At 52.6% G+C, this 12,407-nt stretch overlaps 1 protein-coding gene across 4 annotated transcripts; it reads left to right on the top strand.

The window, feature by feature from the left end:
* The first annotated feature begins 2,440 nt into the window (after positions 1-2,440).
* Positions 2,441-12,290, top strand: KHK (ketohexokinase). 4 transcript variants are annotated; one of them, XM_053458472.1, is made up of 9 exons: positions 2,441-2,493; positions 3,250-3,414; positions 5,785-5,901; positions 8,985-9,119; positions 9,951-10,023; positions 10,418-10,564; positions 11,052-11,140; positions 11,458-11,615; positions 11,951-12,290. In XM_053458472.1, the coding sequence occupies exons 2-9, from the start codon at positions 3,323-3,325 to the stop codon at positions 12,034-12,036; spliced, it is 897 nt and encodes a 298-aa protein (XP_053314447.1). In that variant the 5' UTR covers positions 2,441-2,493; positions 3,250-3,322; the 3' UTR covers positions 12,037-12,290. The 4 variants fall into 4 exon arrangements, with proteins under 4 accessions (XP_053314447.1, XP_053314449.1, XP_053314448.1 ...); XM_053458471.1 differs by lacking the exons at positions 2,441-2,493; positions 8,985-9,119 and adding an exon at positions 8,299-8,433 and having other exon boundaries at positions 3,126-3,414; XM_053458474.1 differs by lacking the exons at positions 2,441-2,493; positions 8,985-9,119; positions 10,418-10,564 and adding an exon at positions 8,299-8,433 and having other exon boundaries at positions 3,121-3,414.
* The last annotated feature ends 117 nt before the right edge of the window (positions 12,291-12,407 follow it).

Here is a 12,407-nt window from a genome sequence, read left to right as displayed (position 1 = left end):
AGCAAAATTACAGATCTTCATCACGGAAATTAAACGCTATAGGCACCAGCCGACTAACAACCCCTAGGTCCTGCCGGCCAGACCTGGACTATCAGAATCAAGATTTACTAGAACCACAACTCAAAGAACTATAACAACTTAGAGATTCGTCATAGAGTACTGTCAGGTACAGGAGATTCAACACAGAGTACCGCCGGGTACTGGAGATCCACAGAAGACTGGCGGGTACTGGAGATCCACAGAAGACTGGGGGGTACTGGAGATCCACCACAGAGTAATGCCAGGGACAGGAGATCCACCACAGAAGACTGCCGGGTACTGGAAATCCACCAAAGAGTACTACTGGATAGTGGAGATCCACCACAGAGTATTGCCAGCAACAGGAGATCCACCACAGAGGACTGCTGGGTACTGGAGATCTACCACGAGGTACTGCCAGGTCCTGGAGATCCTCCACAGAAGACTGCCAAGTACATAAGATCCACCACAGAATACCGCTTTGCACTGAAGATCCACCATTACTTCTAGAAAAACTTGGACAATTACCACTAAATTTCACCGGTTGTTAGAGACCCCGCAGTGCACCGGCAGAGACACTTATCAGGTCCAAACCCGCGATAGAGAAACCCCACAGAGCGGCACCAGGGCTCAGATAATAGCTTATTAGCAGATAGAAGCTGCGCAGGGTGCTGGCAGACGACAGGTTTAATACATACTGATGATCAGAGCAGGTCGGTGACAGATAGGGCCCCAGGCAAGAAGCCCGAGTGACCTCACACACGCAGAACCGCAGAAAAACTTTTTTCCAGGACTTCCAAACAAGAATTATCTGCGAAGTCTGAGGTAAAGAGAGGAAGGTCCAGACGTGTCGTTCTCTGTCATCTGTACAATGTCTCACGTAATGAGAGTGCTCGGTCAGTCCCGTGATCTCCACACGGACCTCCAGCTAGGAGCCGGACTCTTCAAACCCCAAGGTCTGGAACCAGGATCCCAACATAAGGCAGATTACAATGATTATTATTGTGAAATCCCCGGCGGCCAGTAACGCGGCCAGTAACGCAGCCTGTAACGCGGCCAGTAACGCGGCCTGTAACGCGGCCTGTAACGCGGCCAGTAACGCGGCCTGTAACGCAGCCTGTAACGCGGCCAGTAACGCGGCCTGTAACGCGGCCTGTAACGCGGCCTGTCGCTTCCAGCGTGTAAAATGCCTTTATAATGAATAAACAATCACTGTGTTTACGGAACTCTGAGAAACGTTTCTATTTTCGTCCCATTAAGGACCGATAAGTGTTTTTTTTGCTGAATTTCTGCCAAACACCATGTTGTAGAGACAGCTTAGGACTTAGGGGTTCTATAGGAGAACGGCACCCTGCTGAGGTGCGCTGCCAGTACAGAGCGCTATGTCAGCTGTGCCACAGGGGTGTAGTTAGAAACCACAGGGCCCTGATGAGAAAGAGTTATAAGAAGCCCGTCGGGGTCATATACACGCGTAACGCGGTAGGGGGATCATATACACGCGTTACGCGGTACGGAGACATATACACGCGTAACGCGGTACGGAGATCAGATACACGCGTAACGCGGTACGGAGATCAGATACACGCGTAACGCGGTATAAGGATTATAAGAAGCCCGTCGGGGTCATATACACGCGTAACGCGGTAGGGGGATCATATACACGCGTAACGCGGTATAAGGATTATAAGAAGCCTGTTGGGGTCATATACACGCGTAACGCGGTATAAGGATTATAAGAAGCCTGTTGGGGTCATATACACGCGTAACGCGGTAGGGGGATCATATACACGCGTAACGCGGTATAAGGATTATAAGAAGCCCGTCGGGATCATACACACGTGTAACGCGGTAGGCGGTTCGTATACACGCGTAACGCGGTATAAGGATTATACATCATATTATGTGTATATTTCTTACATCGTATGGAAAGCTCTATGTGTTTGTGTTTTATCTCTCTTTCATGTGAAAAGCTGCGACTTTGGTCAAGCCATGGACCTGAATTGGGAAGAAAAGCCCTTTATATTCACTCCATCCGACTGCATAGAAATACCAATAACAGTAAAGAGCCAGCGCGGTAACTCTACCAATTACTTTATAACGCAAATAAAGGCCTCAAACACGCAGCATACGAGCGGCTTAAACAATAACCGAAACAAACCGAAGGAACGAATGAAAGTCACGAATCTCTTGGCCGACTTAACATCGCTGCGGGGGGAGAGAATGTCACTGACGTCACCAGGAGCTTCCCCTCAACATCAGCTCCCATTGTCTGCTTTGCTGTTTGTCAATAAAGTTTCGGAAGTTATAAACTCTGGAGCCTCGGGCCTTTCCTTGCGCTCGCAGCTCGGGTACCGCTCGGTTGTGTCTCTTGCGTTTGAAGCTCTGATAGGTCATAGCGTCACATGTCCCGTGGAAGGGGGTGTGTTCAGTGTCACATGACTAAGGAAGCGCCGGTCGGAGTCACGTGAGTCCCTGGTATGTTGCAGTCTTGCAGAGTCGTATAGAAGCTGAGGGTACCTACCAACTGCCTTCCTTTTGTTTGCCAAGTCTCTCCTGTGGACCCATATCTAAGTCATGTAAACTTCTTTTTAAAACCCCGCCCCCTAGTCACACCTAGAGCCACACCCCTAAAGCAGAAGTTCCCCCTTTGGGGCAGGTTTGGTTTAGTGTAGGGTTATTGCGCTGCCCCCGGCTGCTGGGGGTATTTTGCGGTAACTGTAGGGCGACCCACCAGCCATGCTTTTCTGGATGTTCACATATTTCTGCCCCCAAGTGAAGTGCTGCCCCCAAGTGAAGTGCTGCCCCTGCAGGGTGTGGGGGTATAAACCAGTTATACCCCCACAGTTAACCTGCCGTTACCTGGCTGTGCTGAGCCGGACCCCAACGTTCTGTACGTGATCTTGGGCTGATTTGTGTGTGTAGTAGGTACCGGCTCCGTGATCTCAGCTGCCGCTATTACATTATGAAACGAGGGGAACTTTCTGCAGAGCTGTGAGCTGTGGCCCCCAGACGGGGAGTGAGGGCCTGCGGCTGTTTTGGGGTCTCATAGGATCTATTACCACCTCCCAGGCCCCCATAAATATGTAGACGGAGTACAGGGTGCGGGGCCTTTTCTGTACCGCTGCACCCCCCTGTGGGTCCTTCAGATAAGTGCTTGTCTCTCGCGGGTTGTTTGGGGGGCCCGGGGCCCTCACGGCGTCCCCTTTAACCTGTTACGTTCTGATTACTCAGCGAGATCACGGAGCAAAGTTCACATTCCAGCAGCGAGCGAGGCGTGAAGTCCGTGCTCCCGCAGGCAGGCGTCATGGAGGAGAAGCGCATCCTGTGCATCGGCCTCGTCTGTCTGGATATCATCAGCGTGGTGGATAAATACCCGCAGGAGGACTCCGATACCAGGTACTTACCCCCTGGGGTGTGAGCAAGGGGCAGGAAGACTCCGATACCAGGTACTTACCCCCTGGGGTGTGAGCGAGGGGCAGGAAGACCCCCAATACCAGGTACTTACCCCCTGGGGTGTGAGCCAGGGTCAGGAAGACTCCGATACCAGGTACTTACCCCCTGGGGTGTGAGCGAGGGGCAGGAAGACTCCGATACCAGCTACTTACCCCCTGGGGTGTGAGCGAGGGGCAGGAAGACCCCGATACCAGCTACTTACCCCCTGGGGTGTGAGCGAGGGGCAGGAAGGGTCCGGTACCAGGTACTTACCCCCTGGGGTGTGAGCGAGGGGCAGGAAGACTCCCATACCAGGTACTTACCCCCTGGGGTGTGAGCGAGGGGCAGGAAGACCCCGATACCAGATACTTACCCCTTGGGGTGTGAGCGAGGGGCAGGAAGACTCCAATACCTATCCTGTCTCTGTGTGTTTGCTGCGGTTCTAGATACTTTCTCTTGTCTCTCTGTGTGTTTGCTGCGGTTCTAGATACTTTCTCTTGTCTCTGTCTGTTTCCGGCAGTTCTAGATACTTTCTCCTGTCTCTGTGTGTTTCCTACGGTTCTAGATACTTTCTCCTGTCTCTCTGTGTGTTTGCTGCGGTTCTAGATACTTTCTCCTGTCTCTCTGCGTGTTTGCTGCGGTTCTAGATACTTTCTCCTGTCTCTCTGCGTGTTTGCTGCGGTTCTATATACTTTCTCCTGTATCTGTGTGTTTGCTGTGGTTCTAGATACTTTCTCCTGTCTCTCTGTGTGTTTGCCGCGGTTCTAGATAATTTCTCCTGTCTCTCTGTGTGTTTGCCGTGGCTCTAGATACTTTCTCCTGTCTCTCTGTGTGTTTGCTGTGGTTCTAGATACTTTCTCCTGTCTCTCTGTGTGTTTGCCGCGGTTCTAGATAATTTCTCCTGTCTCTCTGTGTGTTTGCCGTGGCTCTAGATACTTTCTCCTGTCTCTCTGTGTGTTTGCTGTGGTTCTAGATACTTTCTCCTGTCTCTCTGTGTGTTTGCCGCGGTTCTAGATAATTTCTCCTGTCTCTCTGTGTGTTTGCCGTGGCTCTAGATACTTTCTCCTGTCTCTCTGTGTGTTTGCTGTGGTTCTAGATACTTTCTCCTGTCTCGCTGTGTTTCCCGTGGTTCTAGACTCTTTCTCCTGTCTTTGTGTGGTTGCTGCGGTTCTAGATTCTTTCTCCTGTCTCTCTGTGTTTGCCGCGGTTCTAGATACTTTCTCCCGTCTCTCTGTGTGTTTGCTGCGGTTCTAGATACTTTCTCCTGTCTCTGTGTGTTTGCTGCGGTTCTAGATACTTTCTCCTGTCTCTCTGTGTGTTTGCCGCGGTTCTAGATAATTTCTCCTGTCTCTCTGTGTGTTTGCCGTGGCTCTAGATACTTTCTCCTGTCTCTCTGTGTGTTTTCTGTGGTTCTAGATACTTTCTCCTGTCTCTCTGTGTGTTTCCCGCAGCTCTAGATACTTTCTCCTGTCTCTGTGTGTTTGCCGCGATTCTAGATACTTTCTCCTGTCTCTGTGTGTTTGTTGCAGTTCTAGATACTTTCTCCTGTCTCTCTGTGTGTTTGCCGTGGCTCTAGATACTTTCTCCTGTCTCTCTGTGTGTTTGCTGTGGTTCTAGATACTTTCTCCTGTCTCTCTGTGTGTTTCCCGCAGCTCTAGATACTTTCTCCTGTCTCTGTGTGTTTGCCGCGATTCTAGATACTTTCTCCTGTCTCTGTGTGTTTGTTGCGGTTCTAGATACTTTCTCTTGTCTCTCTGTGTGTTTGCCGTGGTTCTAGATTCTTTCTCCTGTCTCTCTGTGTGTTTGCCGCGGTTCTAGATTCTTTCTCCTGTCTCTCTGCGTGTTTGCCGCAGTTCTAGATACTTTCTCTTGTCTCTCTGCGTGTTTCCCACGGTTCTAGATACTTTCTCCTGTCTCTGTCTGTTTCCTGTGGTTCTAGATTCTTTCTCCTGTCTTTGTGTGTTTGCTGCGGTTCTATATTCTTTCTCCCTGTGTGTTTGCCGCGGTTCTAGATACTTTCTCCTGTCTCTCTGTGCGTTTGCCACGGCTCTAGATACTTTCTCCTGTCTCTCTGTGTGTTTGCTGCAGCTCTAGATACTTTCTCCTGTCTCTCTGTGTGTTTGCTGCGGTTCTAGATACTTTCTCCTGTCTCTGTGTGTTTGCCGCAGCTCTAGATACTTTCTCCTGTCTCTCTGTGTGTTTGCCACGGCTCTAGATACTTTCTCCTGTCTCTCTGTGTGTTTGCCACGGCTCTAGACACGCTCCCCGTGTCTCTGTGTGTTTCCTGCGGTTCTAGACACTCTCCTCGTCACACCGTTTGTTCTGCCCTTGCAGGTGTCTGTCTCAGCGCTGGCAGCGAGGGGGAAATGCCTCCAATTCCTGCACGGTTCTGGCTTTACTGGGGGCCCCGTCTGCATTTATGGGATCTCTGGCCCCGGGACACATAGCAGAGTGAGTACCGAACCGTGACCGGCCCCGAAAGAGTTCTAGCAAGTAGGGATGCACCGAAATGAAAATTCTGGACTGAAAATTCAGGATTCACTTGGCCGAAACAGAAACCGACGCCCCACCCCCCACCTTTAAAAATAAACACAACCACACTTTTATTACAAGTAACCCACCGGAACTGGACAAAAGAATTCAATAACATAATATATATATGATTAACAGCAATCACACTCCTATCATGCCATGTCAGCCAATACATGCTGGAACCTGGCTAGCTGCCCCTCTCGTGTATTGATGCTGCCAGCAGTATGGGGTCTGCACATCACTCACAGCCTCCCGGTGCCAAGCTCCCACACACTCTCATTCATTTACTCATTCACAAACATTCATTCACAACTACTAATCATTCACACATACTCATTCATTCCCTCATTCACACATACTCATTCATTCCCTCATTCACACATACTCATTCATTCCCTCATTCACACATAATCGTTCATTCACACATACTCGTTGATTCCCTCATTCACACATACTCGTTGATTCCCTCATTCACACATACTCGTTGATTCCCTCATTCACACATATTCCCTCATTCACACATACTCATTCATTCCCTCATTCACACATACTCATTCCTTCCCTCATTCACACATACTCGTTCATACACCCTCCCCCACCCCTTTACCTAAACTGCAGATTTCCTGGTGCCACTTGCAGACTTCTGCAGGGGCCGCTGCTTCCCTCTGTGTTGCTCGCACTTCTCTTGCCCCACCCAGGGGAAGCAGGAAAGGTGCAGAGTCATGTGACCTGACGTTAATGCACGTGACTCCGATGGGTTCTTGTTTCCCCTGGCCGGTACAAGAGACGCTGCTCTCACAGAGCAGTACACAGGTAAGCAGCAGGGCCCCTGCAGACGATAGTTTTCGGACGTTTTTTTTATTTTGCCGATAATGCCCTTTTTGGCTGATCTATTTCGGCCACCGGTATATCGGTGCATCCCTACTAGCAAGAGGTATTACTGGTGAGGCAGATGCAGGGGGTATTAGTACTGGTGGGGGGATGCAGGGTGTGTTAGTACTGGTGGGGGGATGCAGGGTGTGTTAGTACTGGTGGGAGGGAGATGCAGGGGTTATCGTACTGGTTGGGGGGATGCAGGGAGTATTAGAACTGGTTTGGGGAGATGCAGGGGGTATTAGTACTGGTGGGGGGGAGATGCAAGGGGTATTAGTACTGGTGGGGGGGTATGCAGGGGGTATTAGTACTGGTGGGGGGGTATGCAGGGGGTATTAGTACTGGTGGGGGAAGATGCAGGGGGTGTTAGTACTGGTGGGGGGAGATGCAGGGGGTGTTAGTACTGGTGGGGGGAGATGCAGGGGGTGTTAGTACTGGTGGGGGGAGATGCAGGGGGTGTTAGTACTGGTGGGGGGAGATGCAGGGGGTGTTAGTACTGGTGGGGGGAGATGCAGGGGGTGTTAGTACTGGTGGGGGGAGATGCAGGGGGTGTTAGTACTGGTGGGGGGGAGATGCAGGGGGTATTAGTACTGGTGGGGGGATGCAGGGGGTGTTAGTACTGGTGGGAGGGAGATGCAGGGGGTCTTAGTACTGGTGGGGGGGAGATGCAGGGGGTGTTAGTACTGGTGGGAGGGAGATGCAGGGGGTGTTAGTACTGGTGAGGGGGTTTGCAGGGGGTCTTAGTAGTGGTGGGGGGGAGATGCAGGGGGTGTTAGTACTGGTGGGGGGGAGATGCAGGGGGTGTTAGTACTGGTGGGGGGGAGATGCAGGGGGTGTTAGTACTGGTGGGGGGGAGATGCAGGGGGTATTAGTACTGGTGGGGGGATGCAGGGGGTGTTAGTACTGGTGGGAGGGAGATGCAGGGGGTGTTAGTACTGGTGGGAGGGAGATGCAGGGGGTGTTAGTACTGGTGGGAGGGAGATGCAGGGGGTGTTAGTACTGGTGGGGGGGGTATGCAGGGGGTCTTAGTACTGGTGGGGGGGAGATGCAGGGGGTGTTAGTACTAGTGAGTAATGTACTGTCAATACTATTGATGGTTTGTAATGAAGAGAGGAAGCTGAGTGTGACCAGGGGCTTTATTTACCCCAAGTACCCCCGGCCTGCTAGGGGGTAATAACCCTTCTCCTGCGGTGCTCTGTTGTCCTGAGAGGCTGTTCATTGCATGCAGCCAACGAGTGATGACCGCTGCTCCACCAATGAAACTCTAATGTGTGACGCCTCCTTGCATGGCAGTCTCTTGCCGTGCGCTCTCTCTTCTCCGTCCTCCATTCCTGCCCTCCTCTCGCTCCCGCTTCTTCCTGTTTATTTTACGCTTGCTGTCTATGTTTCTGCTCTGTAATTAAACATTAATTGCCCCGTTCTGCCCCTCCCTCTCTCTGGAAGTTTCACGCTGGGTGACTTGCGCAGTTATGGAATAGATGTGAGTCACGTGATCCCCCGGACAGGATGTTCCTTCCCGGCCTCCATAGTCATCAGCAACGTGACCAACGGAAGCCGCACCATTCTGCACATGAACAGGTCAGGTGTGTGTCGTGTGCAGGACGGGCGTGAGTGGCGTGTGCCCGTGAGGGGCACGTGAGCGTGGGAGGACAGGCGTGAGCATGAGTGGACTGTCCCCCCCCCGGTGCTGCCCTCTGATGCCCTGTCTGGGAGTGGCACATTGGGCCCCAGGAGACCCGTCTCTATGACCCGTCGTCCCCTGGGCTTCACTCTGTGCTCAGCAGCAGGGCTCACTCAGAATGATAGAGCGCATCCCACCCCGGGCTTCACTCTGTGCTCAGCAGCAAGGCTCACTCAGGATGATAGAGCGCATCCCACCCCGGGCTTCACTCTGTGCTCAGCAGCAAGGCTCACTCAGGATGGTAGAGCCCCCCCCCAGGCTTCACTCTGTGCTCAGCAGCAAGGCTCACTCAGGATGATGGAGCGAAGCCAAAGCCCCCCCCCCCCCCGGCTTCACTCTGTGCTCAGCAGCAAGGCACGCATTCAGCTTCCTTCTCCGTCCTGTGATTGGAGGATCTCCGCTCTCACGCCATTTGTTTATCCTGCACCGCCCTCCATTCCACTCCCAGTTTCATCGTATCAGACTTTAGGAAGAGGGGCATCGACGCTTCCACCGTGAGCTGGCAGTCCTGGGGGGACACGCCGTGCGCCTGCTGCCTGGTCAACATCTCCAACGGCTCAAGGACGGTGACTCTGTATGACACGTAAGAACCGGGGACTCTCCTGGTACCGTCGCTGTGTGACATGTAAGGGACGGGCTGCTCCCCCCAGTACCCTCTCTGACATGTAAGGAACGGGTCACTCCCCCCGGTACCCTCTCTATGATATGTAAGGAACGGGTCACTCCCCCCGGTACCCTCTCTATGACATGTAAGGAATGGGTCACTCCCCCCGGTACCCTCTCTATGATATGTAAGGAACGGGTCACTCCCCCCGGTACCCTCTCTATGACATGTAAGGAATGGGTCACTCCCCCCGGTACCCTCTCTATGACATGTAAGGAATAGGTCACTCCCCCCGGTACCCTCTCTATGACATGTAAGGAATAGGTCACTCCCCCCGGTACCCTCTCTATGACATGTAAGGAATGGGTCACTCCCCCCGGTACCCTCTCTATGACATTTAAGGAATGGGTCACTCCACCCGGTACCCTCTCTATGATATGTAAGTAACGAGTCCCTCCCCCCGGTACCCCCCTATGTTGGGCATCGCTCAGGTGGGGAGGCTGTTTCCCCGCTCATGGGCCGCGTCGCTGTCGGAATGCGTCCAGTCCAGTTTGTTAAATGGGGGAAGCCTTTAATAAAGTGATGGACGCATATCTTTTTTCAGCCTAAATAACTATTTAACTATGTAACTATGATCTGTTGGCCCTGAAGGGCCATTTCTTATTGTTTGGGCGGTAATTATAGACAATGGCCAAGGTTTGCCCGTCTCTAAGAAGAGCTGTGCAGAGTATTTCACATAGAAATGCTCTGCAGGGCAGGAGGAGCTGCCACCTACTAACTAGTTACACCAGCCCTGTGTTAACCCTGTAGGAACCTTCCTGATGTGACAGCCGAGGACTTTCAGAAAGTGGACCTGGCCCAATATAAATGGATCCACTGGGAGGTAAGATCTGGAGTGGCCCCTATGGCCATAGAGTGAAGAGACCTCTTGGCTGAGGGTTGTTCGTGCGCAGGTTGCAGCTTTCCGAGTGTACAGCGCTACGGAATTTGATGGCGCTATATAAAACAATAAATAATAATAATGGACCAGTGGCTGGTAGCCATTCAGTGGCCTGGCGTGTGGATTGGTGGCTGCCATTGAAACCAGCAGATGTCCGGCTGAGCATTATGGGAGTTGTAGTTCACTGTAAATTTCTTGATATATGTGCGTGCCAGTAACTAAATGGGGCAGTTAATCAGGGATCTGATTAAATATTTTCCCCCGATGCAGCCGTTTAATAGACAAGCGCCCAGAGAGATTTGATCGAAGCCCCCTGCCCCCTGCTGTTTGTTTCTAGGGCAGGAACGCCGAGGAGCAGGTGAAGATGATCTTAAGAGTGGAGGAACATAACAGGAGCTCCCCGAAGGAGCAGCAGATCACCATCTCCGTGGAGATTGAGAAGGAGAGAGAGGACCTCTACCAGCTCTTCCCGCTCGGTGATCTGGTGAGACAGCGATATCATCTAATTTTTTTTAAAGTGACACGCCCCCTGTCAGCAATCTGGGCACGCCCCCCCTGTCAGCGATCGGGGCACGCCCCCCCCTGTCAGCGATCGGGGCACGCCCCCCCTGTCAGCGATCGGGGCACGCCCCCCCTGTCAGCGATCGGGGCACGCCCCCCCCTGTCAGCGATCGGGGCACGCCCCCCCCTGTCAGCGATCGGGGCACGCCCCCCCTGTCAGCGATCGGGGCACGCCCCCCCTGTCAGCGATCGGGGCACGCCCCCCCCTGTCAGCGATCGGGGCATGCCCCCCCTGTCAGCGATCGGGGAATGCCCCCCCTGTCAGCGATCGGGGCACGCCCCCTCTGTCAGCGATCGGGGCACACTTCCTCATCATGCTCAGAACACATCCCCTCTGTCAGAGATCAGGACACGCCTCCCCATGATGCTCAGGACACGCCTCCTCACTAAAGGTCTATTTTTCCTGGTAGGTCTTTGTCAGTAAAGACGTGGCCAGGAGTTTGGGTTTCTCCTCGGCAGCCGAGGCTGTGGTCGGACTCTATCCTCGCGTGAAGAAAGGGTGAGACTCCTCGTTTCTTCTTATTTCTACCAAAACCTTAAATATAGTTATTTCTGGAACCGGAGCCCTCCGCGCCGGGGGGTCTACGGCCTGGATTTGTAGTCCTCCGCACCGGGGGTCTCCAGCTTGACTCGCTAAACAGCGGTTTCTGAGGCGTCTAACGCTTTGTAAATTGGAAAATATAAAAAATATAAGTTATTTTCCAAACTCTCACGAAATAAAGAGACGCGGGCCTTAGGGGCAGTCTCCGCAGTTGTCAGGGAATTTTTGTGCCGTGTAGTGATGTAACGGGTGTGACTTCCTGCTGTTTCGTTTAGGGCCCATATAGTGTGTGCCTGGGCGGAGGAAGGCGCCGACGCGCTGGGGCCCGATGAGACGGTCGTTCATTCCGACTCCTTTCCACCAGAAACCGTCGTGGACACCCTGGGAGCCGGAGATACCTTCAACGCCTCAGTGATATTCTCACTGTCCAGAGGTATATGATCCAGAGGGGTATTTATGCACTAGGAGTAGGAGAGGTATTGGGGGTATTTATGCGCTAGGAGTAGGAGAGGTACGGGGTTAATTATGCTCTAGGATTAAGAGAGGTACGGGTTAATTATGCGCTAGGAGTAGGAGAGGTACTGGGTTATTTATACTCTAGGATTAAGGGAGGTACGGGGTTAATTATGCGCTCCTCCATCAGTGTCTGGCTCCTCCGCCCCCGCGGCCCCCGTCTGGCTCCTCCGCCCCGCGCCTGTATTTTCCATGGCGTGGCTGCGTGGAAAGTCTGCCTCGGAGCTCTGAATGAAGTCTCTGCTCCCTTCCCAGGTCAGACCATGCAGGAAGCGCTCACATTTGGCTGTCGCGTGGCTGGGAAAAAGTGTGGAATTCAAGGATATGATGGGATCATCTAAGGACTTATCTCTGCATCCGGGGCCAACGGTGACAGCCAAGAGACCTCAGATCCCTGCCGAGATCACCCCAGGGGGCCACCGGTGGCATCGTTTCACTCTTATTCCCATAACTTTAGTAGGAGACACAGAGCAACGAATCGCCAGCAGAGAGATCCCCAGATCTTACACGCTTTACACGACACATATTAGGACCAAACGTGTGATACAAGCTTAATCCGCGCAAGCTCACTGCGTGAATAAACCTCGGCCAACCATCAGAGCTCCTTGTAATCTCATCGTGATTCGGGAAAAAATAACGCCCCAGGGAGGGGCAGTGGATATCTGCTATCCGGGTTCAGTAAGAAATAATACCCCAGGGAGGAGCAGTGGAT

Source organism: Spea bombifrons, chromosome 3, assembly GCF_027358695.1.
Source record: "Spea bombifrons isolate aSpeBom1 chromosome 3, aSpeBom1.2.pri, whole genome shotgun sequence".
NCBI classification, from domain to species: Eukaryota; Metazoa; Chordata; class Amphibia; order Anura; family Pelobatidae; genus Spea; species Spea bombifrons.
This window is presented reverse-complemented; position numbering and strand designations above follow the sequence as displayed.